At 36.8% G+C, this 21,164-nt stretch overlaps 1 protein-coding gene across 1 annotated transcript; it reads left to right on the forward strand.

Annotated features, from left to right (window-relative positions):
- Nucleotides 1–1,697: 1,697 nt before the first annotated feature.
- LETM1 (leucine zipper-EF-hand containing transmembrane protein 1) lies at nucleotides 1,698–19,374 on the forward strand. Its single transcript, XM_010188353.1, has 12 exons — nucleotides 1,698–1,949; nucleotides 6,901–7,044; nucleotides 7,849–7,986; nucleotides 11,009–11,212; nucleotides 11,716–11,835; nucleotides 12,463–12,594; nucleotides 13,184–13,367; nucleotides 13,987–14,135; nucleotides 14,400–14,534; nucleotides 15,108–15,298; nucleotides 17,296–17,434; nucleotides 19,081–19,374. Exons 1-12 carry the CDS (start codon nucleotides 1,896–1,898, stop codon nucleotides 19,228–19,230), a joined length of 1,740 nt encoding a protein of 579 aa, XP_010186655.1. The 5' UTR covers nucleotides 1,698–1,895; the 3' UTR covers nucleotides 19,231–19,374.
- Nucleotides 19,375–21,164: the final 1,790 nt, after the last annotated feature.

Genomic DNA, 21,164 nt, shown 5'->3' on the forward strand with positions numbered 1-21,164 from the left:
AAATATGTTTCCTTGCAGACTCAGAACCAGCTCTGCTGGCTGAGCTCCTTTCATTTCTACATGCAGAAAAATGTAGATATATGGAGGTGGAACTTGGTCTGTAGGCCTGGAGCTGTGCTTTTGGGAAATGACTTAGAGTTAGGATGGGTTGATTTATGCAGGTGTTTTAATCTGGTTTTGAATATGTACTTTATTTTCTTAAAGAAACTGTAGTTCTCATTAGTTAATGTCTGTGCAAGTGTGTAGTTTTCCAGCAGATCAAGAAGATGTTTGGTGTAGCCGTGTATGTTTCAGTAGTTGTCTGATGAGGGAATCGTCAGATGCTTAAAATTGTAGTTTAGGGTAGAAAATAAGCATGGTTCTTTAAATAATGATAATTTAGTCAGGTTTTGGTACAGCTCTGTTTGAATAACATTAAATGTATAATACCATTAAAGGAATTTAAAAATCATTGGATCCATGTGATAATTAAGTTTATAAAGAACTTCTAGCTGAAGATTGAGTGAGGCTAATAATTTTAATTGTACAATAAACTTTTTTTTTCCTTAAAGTGTTACTCAGAGCCGTAGAGCCACTTGCACCCATTTTCTGTTCATTGACTGGAGACAAACAGACATTCAGATTTTGTTTGGTAGTACAAGGGCTCAGTGAAGAAACACCCCAGTCATTTCTGTCCCGTAGATGACTTCATGCTGGCATTTCAGTTTGAGGGACACCCAATGGAACTCATTTATATAAAATATTTTATCTACTATTTTACATTTTTCATATCTTTTTGTAGAAGTGTGTACAATCCTACTGTAATGAGTTGTTCTTCTGTGTCTATAATAAATATTTGAGGTGTTTGAGCAGTGCTTTCCTTCTCTAGTTTACAGTCAACTAAAGACAAAGAACAAAATTCTGAATGAGGTAGGAGAGAGTGGGTTCTGCGTACCCCAGCTCAGTATCATGATGGAAGTTTGTGCACAAAGTATCTGCTGAAAAAGGAAAACTGGATACATGAAGATAGTGAAAGAGGAACACTAATAAAATCAGATTTCTCTGATACCATTTCTCTTCCTGAACAGACCTATCCCAAGTCTACACCTTGTATACTTCTTTTGAGTGTTTTGGTGAAACAGGAGAAGCAATTGAAGGGGCTTTATGTTACTTATGGATTTACATCTGTGTTTTCAAATGTAGCTAAATGGAAAGTACTTCTAATTGCTACATGTATTTAATTGGAGTAAAATAAACTACCTTTTCAAAGCTGTTTAATGGAAAATTCCCTGCAGGTTATTTTTTGTCATGAAGTAAAGCCAAACATTTTTTTTCAGGTATAGACATCCTGATCTTGAGAATCACAGGTTTGGGGTTTTTTCTTAAATACACAGTATTTCTCAAGTGATGCATTTTATAAATAAATAGATTTATATAACTATCCAAATGTATATAAATATATAGACAGCTTATGATCTATTGCTAATTCTTGAATGCTTTTTTTTTATTTAAGGACTGTACACTTTAAATATTGCACTAGTGTCCCTCCTGTTTACGCATACTCCAAAAGAGGTCGCTACTGTTGTTGGACTAAAGGATCTGAACAGATATACTTTGCTCTTACGAGCTCTCCTGGCTCATGGACGCCGCTAGCAACCATGGGTGTTTTAGGTCCCCAGTATCTTCCAGTTAGATGGTGGCATTCTTCACATCCCCTTCAAGATGACTCCATCGTTGAAAAGTCACTGAAGTCCTTAAAGGACAAAAACAAGAAGTTGGAAGAAGGAGGTCCTGTATATAGTCCAACAGAAGTGGAAGTTGTGAAAAAGTCTCTTGGACAGAGAGTTGTGGATGAACTGAAACACTATTACCATGGGTTTCGATTACTGTGGATTGACACAAAAATAGCTGCAAGGATGCTCTGGCGAATACTTCATGGAAACACTTTGTCTCGTCGAGAGCGGAGACAGGTACTGAGTAAATACCAATTTTGTTTGAGTATCTTTAGTGATTGCTTCATTTTATTTGAACTGAGTTGGTTCTTTCTGTTGTCTTCTGTTCCTAGTATTAAATTTCCTAGGTGCATTTCTCTCTCCCTCCCTATACAGACACTAAAACTTTGTATTTGATGCCACACCATTACAGTCATATTCCCCATTATTGTTCTATGAACCTGCCATTAGAATAATAAAGTATTCTTTTTAGAAGTGTGGCTGTCCTGTTTGTAAATTGCACAAAATCATAAATATTTCTGTGCCTTCTAGTCAACTTTTTAAAAATTGAAGATAAATGTGATATTTTCTAGCTGGAAAAGCAGAGGTTTCTGCTGTTTTGTCATGTGGACAGCAGTAGTGGTTTGTTCCCAGGTTCCCATCCATGTGCTGCATGTGTGTACGTGGTCACTTTTTCTGCTTTTTTCACTCCAGCTGGAGAAGTGGCGGGAAAGCACTGCTAGTAAAGGTTGGATTTGTGCCAATTCAGTTAGGTTTTTTGTTGTTTTGTTGGTTTTTTTCCCTAACAGAAGAAAAGCTGCGAGCTGAAATGCATGATTGATGATCTGATATTAGTACTCAGTTATAAATGTATTTGTGAGATATTTTTAGTCCAAAGAAGATAATTTGAGGAAAGTTTCTGTTAAATATTTTTATGTATTTTTGTTTTTCTATATGGCATATAGCTTACGTTTTATTAAACTATAAATTAGCAACTGATAATTTTAAAGAAAAGGGAAGAGGGGATGGAGATGAAATCTGGAGTGCGGAATGAGAGTGCTTTCAAATTAGGGTGGTATCCACGCATTTCAATAGTAATTTCAGTTTGTGGATGAAGAAAATATGCTTATTCAATAGAATTAAAAGTTGTGTGGATATTTAAAAACATGAGCTCTTATATATGGAAAGACTACAAAATAATAAGCTGTTTTAAAACGGTAGTATACAGTAACAGGTATAGCTAAAAATATATATACATATTTTAAAAGAATGCATTGGTGTCCAACTTCACCAGTTCATTAACAATATATCGAACATGCTGATTTAATAGCTCTTATTTTATTGTTTTTAAAGATGAGATGTTTATGTAGTTTATATGGGTATATTCAAGCCTGTCTTCCTGCCTTTAAAAGAAAAATAAAGCAAAAAAAAAACCCACCACCGCCACCACAAAACCAAAACCCAACCAAAGCCATTTCAGCTGTTGCTGAAAAAAATGTGCTGGAAGAAATGTTGGAGAGTGAAAAGTGTCTGTACTCTGGCAGCTGGAGTCAATAGTGCTGGGTCAGGTTGTACACTGCAGTTTGTACAGTGTACATGCGATGTGTTAGGTTCACACCTCTGCCTTCAAAAATTTTGTTGAATGATCAAAAATACTGATATTTGCTCAGTTTTAATAATTTCCCGATTAAATTAAGTACATAGTTGAACATTTTCACGTATAATTAAAACCCAACACGTCTTAATGCAGTGTGCAAAAGGCTTTTCTGCTGTATTCACAAGATTAGACAAATAACAAAAATTGTTACACGCACATGTAGTAGTTTTCAACTGTGATTACGTCTGGTCTCTTTCTACAACAGCACTGATTGATGGTATTTGGTCTCTGCATCTTCATGCTACTTATTTTTGCCCTCTTCCTTCTGCTGGTCCAAGAGTATGTTTGGCAGCTGCTGCTCAGCAATAAATATAACAGTCTGTGCTGACACGGGACAGGGGATTAAGTAGTGCCAGGAAAGAGTAACTGAGGACAAGGGGGAATGAGGACCACAGCACTTCTGGAAGTAGCAGCGCTGGCTTGTGCAAGCTTTGGAAAACTTGGAAAACCAAGTGAGACAAATTAATTCATGGTTTGAAACAGAATCAGAAATTCTCCAGAGGGCAAGGCTGGAACCATTGGTTTTCCTGCCTCTGGTGCATGCTCACTGAGCCATACTTCTGAGAAATTATATAAACAACAGTAAATGTGAATGCCATGGAAATATTTCTGCTGAAAGAGCAGGACTGTGTTCTAGAAGGCGTGAACCTTTAGAAGTAATATGGTATTTTTGGGTACACGTGTTATTCATCAATTGATGGATTCATTAATTTCATTGCCCTTAAGTTTCGTTATCCTGTGAAGATAGAGCTGTCTTTCTCATATTTATATAGTAGTCTGGCATTTGACCTTCCTTGTTTTTTTTTTTTGTGCAGATGTGCAATTTCAGTATCAATTCCCTTACTTTAAATGAAATAGAAATTTATTGTACAGGTTTAAATTACTATTTACATTGCTGTAGCCTGTCTGTTCTCTCATGATGCGTGTGTGCGCCTGTATGTGTGCAATCCAGTGTAAAAGAGTCAAAGAAAATAGTTTTAAGGACTACGGTAATGTTATTTTTTCAATGTAGGTTTTGTGTTTTCTTTATGTGGAGGTAAAGGACATCCTGTCTCTTGAGTGGAGTCACAGTAGGCTTAGAACCCAGGGTCAGTGAAAAGCAAACTAGCCCATAGCTGAAAAAATGGTGCTTTTTTAAAACCTTATTTTAACTTTGTTTCAGCACCGTTTATTTTTTATCAGTTCAGCCTTAAGTTGTAATATACTGGCTGATTTAAAGAAGTCTTAAAAATCTGATGACCAATTAGCTGCAACTTTGCAAAAGTTGCTCCGGCACTTAAAAAAAATGAAGTATGTACTGCTTTAAATGCATTGAACTGCGTATGAACTGCCATTCCTAGAGACATCTTATCTTCAGGCAGACTGACAAATGAGTTATTTCTGCCTGCCCTTTCCTTCCTCTTTGGAGGCAATAATGGAAAGTTATCGAGTGATCTAACCACGTTAACAAGCAATTGCAGCATGGCTAAGGCAAGGGAGCTATTGCTTATGTAAACCAAAAGTCGGTTTCAAAATTCTGCTTGTTCAGATGGGGTTTGGACTCTACAGGGTCACTTACCTGCACTGAGGAGAGAAACCAGGAAGAAGTATAGCATGTAAAATACGATTCTAGCATTTAAAAATTAATTGCTGTAGCGCTGCTTCTTACAGCAGGACGGTCTGAGATGGCAAGCGCTATGGAGTTTGTGGCAAGTTAAATCAGCTTTACCAGCCCTTCAGCCCTGCAGAGGAGGGAAACGTGGAAAACATGAGTTGTAGCAGCAGATACAGTGTGGTCACAAGTTTTTCGTGCTGTGCTGCCAAATACTGGGTGTGTAATCATGCACCATTGTATTGGGTTCCTGTGCAAAGTTTTCCTTGAGTGAGAGGAGGGTGCAGTTTCATGGTTATGTAAAGTGACCTGGCACATTGCTGCTACTAAAAAGGCCGGTCCTGCTCCGTGCTCAAATCACGGTTTCCAACACCTCCCCTTTTGGTTTGGACTGATCCTTTTGTATTTATGGGTTAGCTTTAGCTGGATCAGGGTGTACCTTCACGTTGTGACTGCTAGTGCCCGTTCGTGACTCTTCATACGTTATGTCAGGTTAGCATTAGGTTAGCTTAATCCAGTTGTAAAACTGCTTCCTTAGATACCGATTTTGCCTTGTACAAATACTTGCACACACTGTCTCAAAATAGATACTGGGTAGAAATAAGAGCTCTGTATTGCTCTCCAGAAGTTTCTGAGTGTTTTTTGTTTTGGCTTGTTTTGTTGGGTTTTTTTTTTTAGGGAAAATATACTTGGTTTTGTGTCTTAAAAATTTTCTTCTGAACTTTCTTGCATATTTTTGAACTCTCTGGTAGTCATTTATCTTCTATTGTGATGAATGAAAACGTCTTTGAGCCTGTGAACAATGGACCAAAGCATCCCTTCTGGGAAACTGCATTTTTTGTATACAAAGGAAAATGTCGAACTTTAGATCTGTGGAGTTTGTGCATTCCTCAAACTGTATTTAAGATTTTGTCTGGTTTTATGCTAAGAAAATTATGGTTGAAGTTATACTGGTTCTGTATTCTAGCAAAGCAGTCCTAGTGACTTGCAATCTGTACTGGTTGTTCCTGCTCTTCCCTTGTATTGGGGAGGAGATAGAAAGGAAAGCACGCGTTTCCTTGTGCAATAGCATTTATGTTGCCAGTTTTTGCCAACCATAGCTGTGTTTAACAAATCATTGTGTTGAATGGCAGTACTGTACTGTAATGTACGTCTGACCTTCAGTCTTGGATTTAGGAACTGACGTTATTTCCAATAACCGGTTAGTAGCTTTGTAAAATGAGGTAGAGCCAAGCAAGATCTGCACTCTCCAGTATAAATCAAGTTATTAAGCTTCTAACAAGTACTTGAAGATTTTACTATAGATGGTACAGCCTAATAATATATTTCTGGGTGTACAGAAATCAGAAGGTCAGTGTTTATTTTATACAGTTCAAGATTCGGTAACCAATGCATTGGCCTGCTTCAGAGGATTTACTGCTCCAGAAAAGCAGTGATTAAAGAAAAAAAAGAATTTTCCAAGCTGGGCTCATTACCCTGGATTTACATGTACATTACAATTGTTATAAGGCAGAGGGGGAGGGATCCTTCATTTTGTTCTTGATTACTTAGTCCATAGTAGTTCATGCATGTAAGAAGTAGTGGGACACAAATAAAGATGAATAAAAGAAGTTAAGCAGCTTTAACGACAACAAATGACCACCTCCTGTTTTCAGGTGCTTTTAAGAGGTTTAAATGAGATACTTGTTCAATAATCCTATTGAGACACAGTGAGGCTTTTGAAATACTTTCTGTGGTGTTGAAAACTGGTGAAACTCTGGCACTCTGTAGTATATAGCAACTAAAAGAAAAAGATGCTAAAATTTGACTTTGTCACATCCCTTTTTGGTGTTATTTTAAACTTCCTTTGTAGCAAATATCTATATGTGAGCTTAAGTGATAATGTGGATTATTATATCAAGTATTTTAAAAATGTTTAAATTTTACTTATCAATACTTTTTTTTAAATGTCTTCCTTCTAGTTTCTTCGAATATGTGCCGATCTATTCCGCTTGGTCCCTTTCCTAGTTTTTCTTGTTGTCCCATTTATGGAATTTTTGCTTCCAGTAGCTCTGAAGTTGTTCCCTAATATGCTTCCCTCTACATTTGAGACAAAGTCTAAAAAGGTAAGCAGGTCTGAATTTATAATCCAGTAATACGTTTTGAAAAGAATTCAGAAAAGAAAAAGAAAAAGAAATCAGAAAAATTCTAAAAATGGGATTTAGTTTTTTTAATTTTTATGTTGTTTTGATGATCTTGCTGTTAAGATACAGTAATGAACCAGTGCCACCATCCTGGTTTACCTTTTTATATGTGCAGCTGCTTAGCTATCAGGGCTGTAAGCTTCTCTTGTCTTTTTTGCTGTCCTCATCTCCATTTTCTATGACTCTTACAAAGCAGAAGTGGCAGCTATGAAACTTTATTCTTCTAGTTTTTATTAAAGTAGGCAGACTTTGTTTTAACATTTGTAATCCTTAACCTTGGCGCAAGGTTTTTTTTGTGTGCGCGCTTAATATTTAAAATAGCTTCTTCTGCATTGGTTTGTTTAAACTTTATTTTTTTTAGTTAAGTTTGCTTGGAGTTGTTTAGAGATTTGTCAAAACACACCAAAAACGCTCACAAGTTCACACTTTCAGAGCACAAAAGACGTATATGAGGTTCATACATAGTGAGCTCCCAGTCAGTCACAGATAGAATCAGTTATTTAGATAAAATCATGGGTGTATGCTTGGATCTAGCTAAGCATTGATTTCTAATTCTGTGGTAAATTCCTCTTTGGATGAGATGAGGTCTTTGGTCAGAGTGAATGTCCTCTCGTGATGTGTGTTACAGCAGAAGTTCAGAAGTGCTTGTCTGAGGGCAGAAGAAATGGTTTGTAGGGTGCATATTTCTGGAAAGAACTTTTAAAACCAAATGTTTTTTTTTAACAGGAGGAAAGATTGAAGAAAGAATTGAGAGTAAAGCTGGAATTGGCTAAATTCCTTCAAGACACAATTGAGGAGATGGCCTTAAAAAATAAAGCAGCCAAAGGAAATGTTACAAAAGATTTTTCAACGTTCTTTCAAAAGGTAAAAATTTTTTAAAATGTATTTTCTCTTCCTACCAAAGAATAGCTTGGTGTTTGGTCCGTGGTAGTCGTCAGCTACCTTTGTTCTGTTGGATTCGAAGGAGCAGGATGTAATTGTGTTCTTAGGATATTTTTTTGCAAGTAATTCTTAAGTGTGCTGAGGTTTTACTGTTTTTAGCTTTGGTGTTGTAGCTGGTACGTTCCTTCCGACTCTAGAAGCAGTGCATTTCTGCTCATTCACATCTTGTTCTCTTATTTTGTTAGTAAGTTAATTCAAACATCAAAAAATTACGCACAGTGATTACTCATGCAGTTTTCGATCTCTTTTTTGAACATTGGGTGCAAAAAGTGGGAGAAAGGAGTTCTTTGCGAATTAACTGATTAAAACTTAGTGAAGGGAAAAGTAGATTTATTTTATTTATTTTTTTTTAGTCAAACGTATATCTGCTTATAAAACCAGTTTTAAATGCAGGGTTGCTGTGCTGCTAAAATCCTTTCAAACACTGACTAAGAACGTGCTATAATGTGGGGTTTTCCTAGAAGGAGAGTGCTGTGTTTGGTACAGGTATTTCCTTGTCACAAGCAGTTGCTGACACAGAGACTAAATGTCAGATATCTGCCTCCTGCACTGATGGCCTTTAGGTGTTACAGTGTTTCCTTTCACCAAGTTGTAGGTAAGGGTAAGGTATTCTCTGAAGAGATGAAAAATACCTTCTTAAATCTCTTCAGGACAGTACTTATTCTAATTTCTCTAATTGTAGGGCTCTTGAAAACAATCATCTGCTGCCAAGGTGTTGGTTGGTTGGTTGGGGTTTTTTTTGCAAGTAAATGTGTAGTCCCCTCCTTATGGGAAAGTATCTGTTAGCACAGAAAAAGGCACATAAGCCTGAGTATTTCAGACCTGAACTTTACAAGCCCTGTCAGCTAGTGTGAGCTCTTCCTGCTTTTCAGTGTTGAGAATAAAGTCTTAAAGGGTGGTGTAGTAAGATCATGTCCCTAGTGCTGAGTAGGTTACCTCAGATGTTGATATTGGCAAGTTTTGCCAGTTGGTGTCTGCTTGCAAAGTCTTACATTGAAGCTTCTCTGCAATCATCTGTTTCTGTTCTTTGCCATCTGCAGAAAATTGTAAGTGGTTAGTTGTAGCAGTTAGTAGCTGAAGCACTGATGCTGCAGACTCTGGGAGCGTGCCGCTGCCATGCTTCATGTTTGGAACATTGCATTTTCTTCTGAAAGAACTGCTACTGAGAATTTACATTTGGCGGTTATTTTCTGTGGAAAGAAATGACGTATCACTCCACATTTGCTGGAGGAAGTCCCAGGTTCCTCTGATGACTAAAAAGAAGTTTCAAGCCCTGCAGTTCTTATGTGTGGGTGTGCTTTTTATGGCTATAAATTTCTCATTTGTGCCATGGAGACAAACTTTTTGATCTCGTTTCACTGTACTAGATAATAAATGTCAGAGCAAGAAGCAGCTTAAATGTTTCCCACCTTTTTGCTATTCTTTTATAGCTGCTTCTGCAGTGAAGTATTTGGTGCTGCAAGAATCATTGGTTAGAGGTTTAACGTTTGCTGCAAGATTCCAGAATATATCTGTGTTGTGTTGTAGTTAGTGATGTACTGGAAAGTTTCGGTTTGTACTCTCAAGAAACATATGCTTGGCTCTGCCAAAATTCAGCTTTAAATGAGAAAGAAAATGCTTTCTGTATTTTTAAAGTTCCATTTTTGGCTCCTGTAGTGAAGAAGCTGGTGAAGTGGAACACTGGGGCCTTCGACCTTTCTTTCTCTGGGTTGGTGTCTCTGCTACACAAGTGTCTTGGAGGTTAATGGCCTCAAAACCATCTTGTTTTCCAAATTTTTGTCTTTTCCTATATTCAGTAGCTGTTCACTAAAAGATTTGAGTTGGCAAGTAAAACAGGTAAGCATAATAAATCAGGCTGTATAGGTAATGTTAGGTTTTCAGACTGTACTGGATGTCACTTACCACGTTTTCTTTACAGGGCTTTAAAAAAAAGAGGGATTAGAAAAAGTGGGTTTTTTATATCTACATAGTTACTGTTTAGACTGAAGGTGTTAAGTGACAGTACTTCATTGTAAATTTCTGTAGATTTTGGATTCGGTAATATCACTCATAAGCGCTTGATGTGGTATACTTAGAATAGAGAAATCAACATTTATACAGGTGATAATGCTTTACTATGACCTGATGAGACTAAGGAATATTTTTTTTGCTACTACTTTGAACTGTTATTTCTGCTTCCAGTATTTGGATTTAAATACTGTGAAGTGCCATTTGGCAACTCATGACGTAAAAGCTTAACTCTGCATTTGTGCAAGCAGTTACACAGAACCTTCCATCAAGGAGGATGCAGAGTCCTTTCCCGAGTAGTGGTTTATACTTTGGAATAACTTCAAGTACAAGTGCATTTCCATTGAGGTGCCGCAGAACAGCTAGGAACTGGCAGCAAAACAGTATTGTAACAAATGTGGTTGTGGAGAGAATGTAGGTAGGCAAGTGTCCCACATCTGCGTTTCATAGGGTCACCAGGGTTGCAGAATTTTTGCCATTGGATGTACATCTCACTTTATCTTCACAGAGTGATACTTTTAATGTGTTTTTATGTTTAGCATGTATGTGCTAGAAAGAATACTTGCTGGTATGACTTCTGTAGCAACTATTTATTTGCTCCAATATATATTTTTTGAGATATCGCATGATAGTGCTAACTCAAATAGACCTACTCATACACAGATGCATCTAACTTTTGTTTTTGTTAGTTTTATCTTAAGTAAACTATGCACTGTTGTTGGAAACTATCAACACCATCAGTTCTTTTGCCTTTTATAGTAACTAAAGTTTGGGGTTTTTTAAAATTTATTTCATGTCTCCCTTGTGTTCTATTTCCTGTTATGAAAACTGATGCAAAGTACTTGACAAATGAGGAGAATATTTTTGTTGTTCAAAATAATGCCCAACCATAACACTTGCTTTGAGAAGCTTTCTGTGTGTTTGTTTGTTTTTACAGATCAGAGAAACTGGCGAAAGACCCAGTAATGAAGAGATCTTAAGGTTCTCTAAACTGTTTGAAGATGAGTTGACCCTGGACAATCTGACCAGGCCTCAGCTGGTGGCACTTTGTAAATTGTTGGAACTTCAGTCAATTGGGACAAATAACTTCCTCCGCTTCCAGCTGACAATGAGGTTGAGAAGCATAAAAGCAGATGACAAAGTAAGTAATAATTTTGATGGGTAAGAATGTGTGTGTGTGTGTGTGTTTGTTCATAAATGTATGTATATGTGTGTGTGTATATATAGATATGTGTGTCTCCGGGCATTTTCCTTTTTTGTCTTAATTGTCTTATTTGTGAGCTAACAACGAAAAGGCTTGAAGAGCTTAAAACTGAAAGTGTCTTTTTTGTAAAGAGAAAGCTGACCTTTTTAATGTACAGTTAGTTGCAATGAATGTAGTTATGTTACAAAGAAAAGCATTTCTATGAAACTAATTTGTAAGGGAACTGATGTTAATCTTCTCGAAGTTAGTATTTCTGTTATCATTATGGAGTTGTTAAGACCCCAGTTTAATGTTCACTGTTTAAAAAGTGGAGGCTCTTTGGTGTTATCAGAGCAGCCTCTAGTGGCCGTTGTAAAAATACAGACTTCTGGGTGTGCGCTGATGACGATTCTTCAGTTTAGAGCTGTTAGATGTTAAAGTTTATTTTCTGGTTTGTGCAGCTGATTGCTGAGGAAGGAGTTGATACCCTGACTGTTAAGGAACTGCAGGCAGCTTGTCGTGCCCGGGGCATGAGAGCTCTTGGTGTCACAGAGGAGCGTCTCAAGGAACAGCTTAAGCAGGTATGTTTTTGCAAGACTGAATACACAGCTCAAACTTCAGTTGCTGGCTCTTGATTTTTCTTTATTATTCTGATGAGTCATTTTGCTTCTGTTCTCATTAAAGGCTTGGCTAACACAGTCTTTATCCTTATTAAGCTTTTGTTGTGTGTACTGTGTAAGTAGGTAGTAGCAGTGGGTTTCTGGCTTTTAACTGAACCATGATGTTTTGGTGATGCAAATAGATGCTTAGACTTAAATGTAACCAAAATATGTTTGCAATTGTGGCAGTTTGTCTTGTTAATTATTTGTATTACTCTGTAAAGAACTTTTCTCCAAGTAGATCAGTTCCTTGTCTTTTAATGTTGCCTAGTTTAGAAGAAGATGCTTGTGAAAGAAAGCATTTTTTAAAATATTCATTACGTTTTTATTTAACTACCTCTTCAAACAAAATACTACTTCATGTATTTCAGTGAAATTCCTGTAGTTCTTAGCTTCTTATAGCCTATAGTTCCTATGCTAGGGTATTGATTGGTATGTAGTGATAGGAAAAAAAATTACAATTTGCTTTTTTGTGTATGCTTGACTTGATCTGTAAAAAGAGAAAGTAATCCAAAAGTTGAAAATTTGTCTTTTGTATTGCATTTATAGTGGTTAGATCTGCACCTGAACCAGGAAATCCCCACTTCGTTGCTTATTTTATCCAGAGCCATGTATCTTCCCGATACCCTTTCTCCAGCTGATCAGCTCAAAACAACACTGCAGACACTACCAGAGAGTGTTGTAAGTATTGGTGTGCACAGTCTGTAACCAGCTGTCAGTATCATCACTGAAGATCTGTTTAGAGAAGTAGATGTTCTTAGTTCCTTTCTTTTCCTCAAAAAGCTAAACCATGGATAGGTTTATTGGAGTGACCTTCAAACACATAACTTGGCTTGTATGAGGAGCGGTCTGGGAATAAAGCAAATAGAAGGCAGTATTTAATTGTGTGATAGTAGATAGTAATAGCATAAGAAGATTTAGAATACACCTTTTTACTTATATTGCCCAGAGCCTTGTTTATTTATGTAAAAATTAACATATGGAAATATTGATGATATATAGAGAGAGAAATGAGCTGAATAGTTCTTGAGAGAGAAAGAATGAAGGACGTGTATGATTTCAAGGCAGAAAGTTCTTGTTTTCAAAGAAAGAATAATGTCTTTTTCTTATAGATTCAAAAATCTGGTAACTTTTGGGAGTTTCAACTATATTCATTAGCATACCTGTACTACCTATCTCAATAAGGATATATAAACTTCTCACGTTAGGTAGACATACATATATAAATACACACATAAAGACTTTAAGAGATGACTTACATTATTTTTAGGCCAAAGAGGCTCAAGTCAAAGTGGCAGAAGTTGAAGGTGAAAAAGTAGATAACAAAGCTCGGCTGGAAGCAACACTTCAGGAAGAGGAAGCCATCAGGAAAGAAAATGAAGAAAAGGAGATGGAAAGAATAACTGAAGCTGCAGAGAAAGCCAAAGAAACTCTTCAAGTTGCAGCCACAGTAAGTTCTGCTGTCAACTACTGAGAAATAAGTGTCAGTGATGGAAAAACTAGCATGTTACAAGTTATTACCTCTACTCTGGGTGTTGCCTGAATGAAACTGGACTTTAAATCCTCATACAGAATAGATGGGAAAATATTAAAACAGACTGCAACACAAAACAGTTCATTGTGAAACATAAAATATTGTCTTGTCTTAAATATCTTTGATTTCTCTTTCCTCTTAATTAGAGTAATAAGAGAAACCTTTTATTCCTCCTGCAGCAGTGGTGGTTTTCTTTGGTTTTTGATTCTCATACTTTAAATGTAATTGTTCTTATCTTTGGCTTTTTCTATTTGTCATTAACCTGATAATGTTATATAATATTTCACTATAAAACCTACTGCCCTGCTTTACTGGTTAATTAAGCATCAGATGCTAATAGACATAGATCATTAAGTGCAGTTGAGTATTTTTATGTGAAACCACTCAATATGTTGCAGTTTTTTAATGTCTTCTCATAAAAATGTCTGCGTCTACTTTGGCAGCTTCCTATTTTAAGAAGCCATTCTTTACTAATGCTAATACAGATAGTGTTATCTGTGTTTTAATTAAAACTTCATGGGTCTTTCGAATTTAGAAAGAGGTGGAATCAGTAGATCTTGAAGCAGCTGTTCTGCAAGATAAAAAAAGTCAGGTGGCTGTGGAAGCTGAACAGGAACTGGCAAGGGCAGATGTGGCGATGGACTCAGAGACACTGAAAGATACAGCACCAGTACTGGAAGGAGTTAAGGTAATCTGGATAACTGAATGTTTTTATACTTTTCAGTGTAAAGATTCAAAACAGCCATGGTTAAGTTTTCTGGTTCTACTTCAGTTTTAACCCTCTCACCATATTCTCTCAGTTAAAAACAGCTAATTAGTAGATTGCAAATTCTTAAGCACAAATGCAGAAATTGCTGTTGGCGCAAAAAAATCTGAGTGTCGTCTTTGATGAAATCTTTGAGGAAAATCACAAATGCATCTTTCACTAATTTGTGTATATTTTCTGTTACAGGGTGAGGAAATCACTAAGGAGGAGATTGACATGCTGAGTGATGCTTGCACCAAGCTACAGGAACAGAAAAAATCACTAACGAAGGAAAAGGAGGAGCTTGAGGAGTTGAAGGGTGATATCCAGGAGTATAATGAGGTGAAGAATGGGGCATGGAAGTTGGGATTTTTTTGCCTTTTTTTTTTCTTTTTGTGTTTAATTTTAGCTTAAGTAAAATTGAAGGTTATCTTACTTGGTTGTCTGTTAGCCTGTAGTTGGTGGCTGAGTGAATGAGCTTTGTACTGTACAATGCAGACCCTCATTTGTGTAACATTTAAAGCCCAGTTACAGGAACTACTGGAGTAGTTCCCACCAGATGAGAAAGCTGTTCCTGCTCTTACTCCCAGGGTCACTGGACTGACGGGTGCTGGCTAACTGCTGCATGCTGCAGTTCTTTCTTACCAAACATAGATGTCAGTATTACAGAAATGTAAAGTAAAATGAATCTTACCCAATCTTACAAAAGATGTAGAAAATAACATTTAAAAGGTGCATGAAAATGACTGCAACGTTAGAATTTATTGCTCTAATTCCAGTTTGGCTTTATGCATATACATTTGCATTTCATTTACAAATGGCATCTGTCTTGAAATGCTGGTCTAAGTCAGTAGTAGCTGTTGTTGAGAACTGACACCAACAAAAGCTTTTTTCTCTCTGGACCATTTCTTTCAGGATTTGCAAGAGATAAAGGAGCTCTCTAAAACTGGCCAGGAAGACATAGTGGAAGAGTCCAAGGCAAGCAAGAGATTGACCAAGAGGGTGAACCGAATGATTGGCCAGATAGACAAAATTATTAATGAATTAGAGACAAATCAGAAGACAGTGGATTTAAAACTGGACAGTGGTGATGGTCCTGCTGCTGGGTAAGTGACTTGAGAGCTCTGAATGTGTCTCTCTTTATCTTCAGTCTTACTTTTGTCTGATGTGTGATTAGAAAAGAATTAGCAAAGTTTAGAATGTTAAGATAATTTAATTAAAAAAAAAACTGCTGTAGATTTTCTTTCTTCTAAGATACATTAAATATGGTTGAAATGAATAAGGAAAAAACCAGGTATAATTCCCCAGAGGCTAGTCCTGAAGGGATTCTGAAAGTCAAAGTGTCAATTGGTGTCTTACCATCTTGTTCACACCCGTAGCACTAAACAGTGATGCAGGTGAGATCATGCCTTTAATCATGCTCCTCAGGCAGGAGGTTTGCCCTGTGTCATTGATTGAAAAGATGCACAACGGCATGGTAAGCATATTCATGTTTGTTGTTTAGAAGTGAAGATGTCAGTGAGGGAAAAAAAATCCAATAAAATCTATTCTGTCTCTGGAGAGAAACGGAGGAACAGGTCTAATGGAAGTAAGGAGATCATTTTACATGGTCTCTTTCCAAAAATTTGCTTCATCTCAACTTTGACATACTTGCAGATCTTCAAAGGAAGATCTTTCTTGATATCTTCATTGCAAAATTGAAACAGGCTGCCCAGGGAAGTTGTGGCTGCACCCTCCCTGGAGGTGTTCAAGGCCAGGTTGGATGGGGCTTTGGGCAGCCTGGTCTGGTCAGAGGTGTCTCAGCCCATGGCAGGAGTTGGACTGGATGAGCTTTAAGGTCCCTTCCAACCCAAACCATACTATGACTCTATGAAAATTAGTTTATTGACACTTCTCCAGTGGAGAGTCTTTCAGGCAATCATATGTTGAACAGCCCTGTGTTGCATATTAGAGGCACTGCAATGCCTAAAACCTGTGACTGTAATTTTCACAATTTGTGATTATGAATGCTGTGTTAACTAGCTTATGCTTGCACCATTTTGTGTGATTAAGAAAGCTTCCTAGCTCCCACACAGCATAACATAAACAGAAATAAGTATTCTGCTTTTGTTGTTTCCAGACTTACTTATTTCCAGTCCCCAGGGCAAACGGTCATTTGTTTCAAATCTTGTGTAATAAGATTAAGACCACCATATGAATGGTGCTGTAGAGAAGCTGTTCATCAAAACCATCTGAATTTGTAAATTAAAAATACAATGTAGAATCTTCTTGTACTGAATGTGACTGTACTTTATGTAATGGATGGTTTTGTGGATAATTTTATAGGTGATTTTGGATAACTGAAAATTATTAGTTGAAGTATTGCTTAATTGTCAAAAGCTTGTCTTTTAACCTTCACATTGGTGCAGTCATTACCAAGCCATCGAGAGTCATAGCAACATCACAAGTCCAGGACACTTGGTGGTAGCATGAGAAATGCTCCTTGAGCAAAAGTCAGTCTGTGCCCTGCAGTTAGGGACAGGTTGCAGAAGACAGACAGCTTCAGCTTCATGAGATCAGTAAGCAGACAGTGGAAACATCTGAAATACACTAGTCACAATGTCAAGTTTAGTCCTTCTACAAGGTCTGTTCCTTAATATGAGCAAATGGAGCCTATTTTAATGGTACAGTTAAATGTCTAAAGGGATTAGTTCTCAACTTTTGTTTTCCTGTGACTTTCGTTAATGCTATGTAGGCCAGCCTCTAAGTCTAAAAGGATGACAGGTGCATGGCACTGCATCTTTGGTAAATGCAGGAGCCTGCACAGGGCATCAGGTACACAGCTTGGGAAGCACAGAAACTGTGCTAAACTTGATTTCAAATGCTACTGTATTTGTGCAGTAAAGCACGCGGAAAACAAAACTGTGAGGTTTGGTGGTAAGATGAAGAATCATTTGAAATCTGCTTGCTGATCGTTCTTGCTTTATTGCATTCTGGTCAGGATTATTAATAATTACTGTTTTTACAAATGACCTGCAGTGTAGTGACTTGTAGTACTGCCTTTTGTCACCTTTACTCCTTTGGAGTAACTGCTTGCCATGTACAGCTTGTGCTTGCTCTTCAGGGAGAATCTCATCAGTATTGCTGAGCTGATAAATGCCATGAAACAAATTCAGAAGATTCCAGAGGAGAAGCTAACGAGGATTGCAGAGGCTCTAGATGAAAACAAGGATGGCAAAATTGATATAGATAATGTTGTTAAGGTAAGTCTGTGGAGCCATCCTTCAAACATTGTACCTGTTTTGACTTAAATTCATATTGCTGTGTTTTTCAAGAGTCTTTACTTGATGCCAGTGAGGGTTTTGGTAAAATTTGGATCTATTGAAAATAGATCTTGTAATACATGTTAGTATCTTAAGAATTTATATGGCTATTTTTTTGAGGGGAAAAAAAGAAAATCTTTATCCTGTGTGTGTTACCCGCATTACCTTGAAAGCTGTAGATTTTCCTGTATGCATATGTCAAGTTCTGTAAAATAGTAATTTTGTTCTGCTACTTCTGAATGGTTTCCCGTTCAGTGGTGAGTGGGAAGAAGCTTTGGGAATACCAGTATTAGCTAAAGTCTTGACATAATGTATATAGATATACTTTATGTCAATGTGGATAACAGATTGTCTTGCCTCCTTGTGTGCCTTAGATATTTCATTGAGATCTGTCTTGAAAGACATCAGACCATCAGTTATCCTCTAGGTCCTTTGTTAACTGACTTGTGTTCGTTGTATGATTTGTCCTGTTTCCGCATTTTGTAGAACGTTCTCAGGTTTCTCCTGCATTTCTTCATTTTCTTGTTTCTTTTTTACTTATAAATTTAGAGATCCTCTGAAACTTACTTCCTTGCAAGTAATTTTTCTACTCAACAAAAAAAATAGCGCTCAAAGTTAGGACACTGAGTCCAGCTAGAAAATCCAGTATCGACCTTTTGAAGCACATTTTTCCTCTCTCCTTAAGTTGTCCCAGTGTTGATTATCTTCCCTACTGCTCTAAGCAGCCGTTGTGCATTTAGGAACACAGGTAAAATGTACTTCTCAATTCTGCGTATAACAGAATAATTCTAGGAACTTGAGGAGCCACGCCAAGAATACATTTGTACAAAAAGCTCTATAAAGGAATTTGGAAGTGCCTGCTAAATTATTTCTTAGTTTTCCTTGCTGAAAGACCTACCCACCTCTGCTTCTAAGTTTCTGTAAATTTATGCCTATTTAGTACAGTAGGTATTTTTGATAAAATTAAGCCTATAAAATAAATATTTAAAAAATAAAAAATGAAAAGAACAATAAAATAAATATTGTCATGTATACTGTTCCAGCACATACTGAATCTGAGCTTTCCATTAGAACAGATAGAACACAGGAGGTTCCACTTAAATTTGAGAAGAAACTTCTTCTCAGTGAGGGTGACAGAGCACTGGACCAGGCTGCCCAGAGAGGTTGTGGAGTCTCCTTCTCTGGAGACATTCAAAACCCGCCTGGACGCCTTCCTCTGTGAGCTTATCTGGGTGTTCCTGCTCCGGCAGGGGGATTGGACTGGATGAGCTTTTGAGGTCCCTTCCAATCCCTAACGTTCTGTGATTCTGTGAATGAACAGGTCTGTTTTACTGATGCTTTGAAATGTGAGGTTAAAAGCTCTACATCGTTTGCTTTAAATTTGACTTATTTTTTTCAGTACTCCTGATACGTTTGAGGCACTGTTTGTGAATTAAATTTATATTCTCATGTAGGAAAAAATTACTGTTTTTCTTGAACATGAGAAAACTGATTACTTTTTTCTGTCTTAAGAAAATGAATGATAAGAAAATGCCTCGATTATGTAAAAATTAATTACTCTCCAATTTAATTTTATGTTCGTGTAGGTAGTAGAATTAATTGACAAAGAAGATATTGACATTGGCACCAGTCAGGTTGCTGAGATTATGACACTGCTTCAAAAAGAAGAAAAACTGGAAGAAAAAGAGAAAGCAAAGGAAAAGCACGATAAAGAAGCTGCGGAAGCCAAGAATTAAGCTTCAGCATCTGAAGCTAATCCCATTGTAACCAAAACCTTGTATATCTTTCTGTGTCTAATGGCTACATAGTACTTGAGCTTTTGTGATTATGGGAAGTGTTTTGAGCTGATTCTAGTAATAAATTGTAGGTATGTTTTCTGACATATGGAATGAAATTACCGTTCATCAAAGAGGTGATTTACTGTCATTCCATACGGATGAAAACAAAAGATGCTTCTTTAGCAGTGCTCCTGCCCACAAAATTATGTATTTGCACTCATTGTTGTGGTACAGTGATCCATTAAACCTGCAGGTTTTCTGTATAAATTAAGTGTATCTATCATGGAAAAACGTTTCTCATTTATTTCCTGTCATTATTACATGGGGCCCAACCTTGCTCTGCTTCTACCTTTTTAGCTTTTTCAGAATTTAACACAAACTTTCCCTTCTGTCACAATATTACATTTTTTGCAACAAGTGAAGATTCTGTGGCTTCAATAGCAGCTCTTTAGATTGAGTTTTATTTAAGTTAAATATCACTAAGCTGTTGCCTCACTGACAGAGAATGTGGCATTCTAATCACTTACGAATTCATGATTATTTTTTTTTCTGTTGAAGGGAAAATCAGATTTATTTTTCCCTAGAATGAAAACTTCCCATGAAGTTTGCTTCTTCTGGGTGCCTTAACTTTCTTAAGACTAGGGAATAGAGGATGTCACTTCTACTCAAAATTCCATGAATTACTAAAGCATTGGAGTCACAGGAGCCTTTCACATGATTTCAGAACACGATCTGTCACACAGTAAAGTGAGTTAAAGTGTCTAAATAGGAAAATAAAAATAATCATAAGGGGGGAAAATGTCAGTTGTGAACTTCTTGCATATATTTTTTAAAAATGCCGTTATCTTTGCATGTTTGTCATTTTTCATCTGATAATTATTTACACCATAACTAGTTCTGTTACCTCTCGGTTTTCATCTCAGGTATAAGATCACTAACCCAGGTATAGTCAAAGTACACCAAGACTTTCATCTCATGGCCTTGCTTACCATGCAGTCAACAAGCCACGTCTGCTGTTGCCGGTGCTTTATTTACATCATTGGCTTTCTAATTAAATAATTATAGTTACTGTCTTTAGCTGTGTGATTTAATACTGACAGTAGGTCAAGTTTTACTTATTAGTGTCTGTCCTTAGTATTAAATTTTTAAATTTAAAAACTGAATTACCAACTGTGGGATGTTCCATAATTCCGGTAGCCTGAATTTTCCACTCTTTCTTCAAATTTGTTACGAACTGCACATACTGTGACTTGAACCAGCAGGGTTGTGGTTTATTTTATTTTTATTTTGCACCCAATATTATAAAATCTGTGACCATCTTTGATTTTGTGTGCACTGTAGAGAGCACATCATACAGCGGCACTGTACACAGTGATATTGAGGTGGGCAGTTAGTACTTTAAGCTTTTAAGTCATAGTTGCATATTTTTGTAAGAAATGTTGACTCCCAAGCATATTTCAGCATAATTCCATGTTCAATATTTATATAGATTGGGTAAATTATTTGGAAAAACTCATTTGAAGTTAGTGGAACAAAAGAAGTTTTGAGCATCTCATGGCTTGCATGATGGACCATTGTATTTAGTTGTTTCCAAAGCAGAATGTACAATAAGATGTACAGTACAATTAATTCTAGAAAAAGGGTCAGTGCTTAGCTTAAATATTGAGTTAATATTCTGTACAGTTTGCGAAGAAAACTTCTTACAGTGAGAACCTCCTGAGAATTATTGTCATTTTAAGTGTAAAATTGCCGTGACAAAGCTGAAATTTCAGATTAGTGTGGGCTTGCGGTTAGTGTGCCTCTAAACAAAGGGGCTGTTCTCCTCCTTGTAAATGGAGATTAACTTGGAGATTTCAGCATGAAAGTCAGTTTGTAGATTTTGAAGATAGGAC

Source organism: Mesitornis unicolor, unplaced genomic scaffold (assembly GCF_000695765.1).
Source record: "Mesitornis unicolor isolate BGI_N332 unplaced genomic scaffold, ASM69576v1 scaffold390, whole genome shotgun sequence".
Lineage (NCBI taxonomy): Eukaryota > Metazoa > Chordata > Aves > Mesitornithiformes > Mesitornithidae > Mesitornis > Mesitornis unicolor.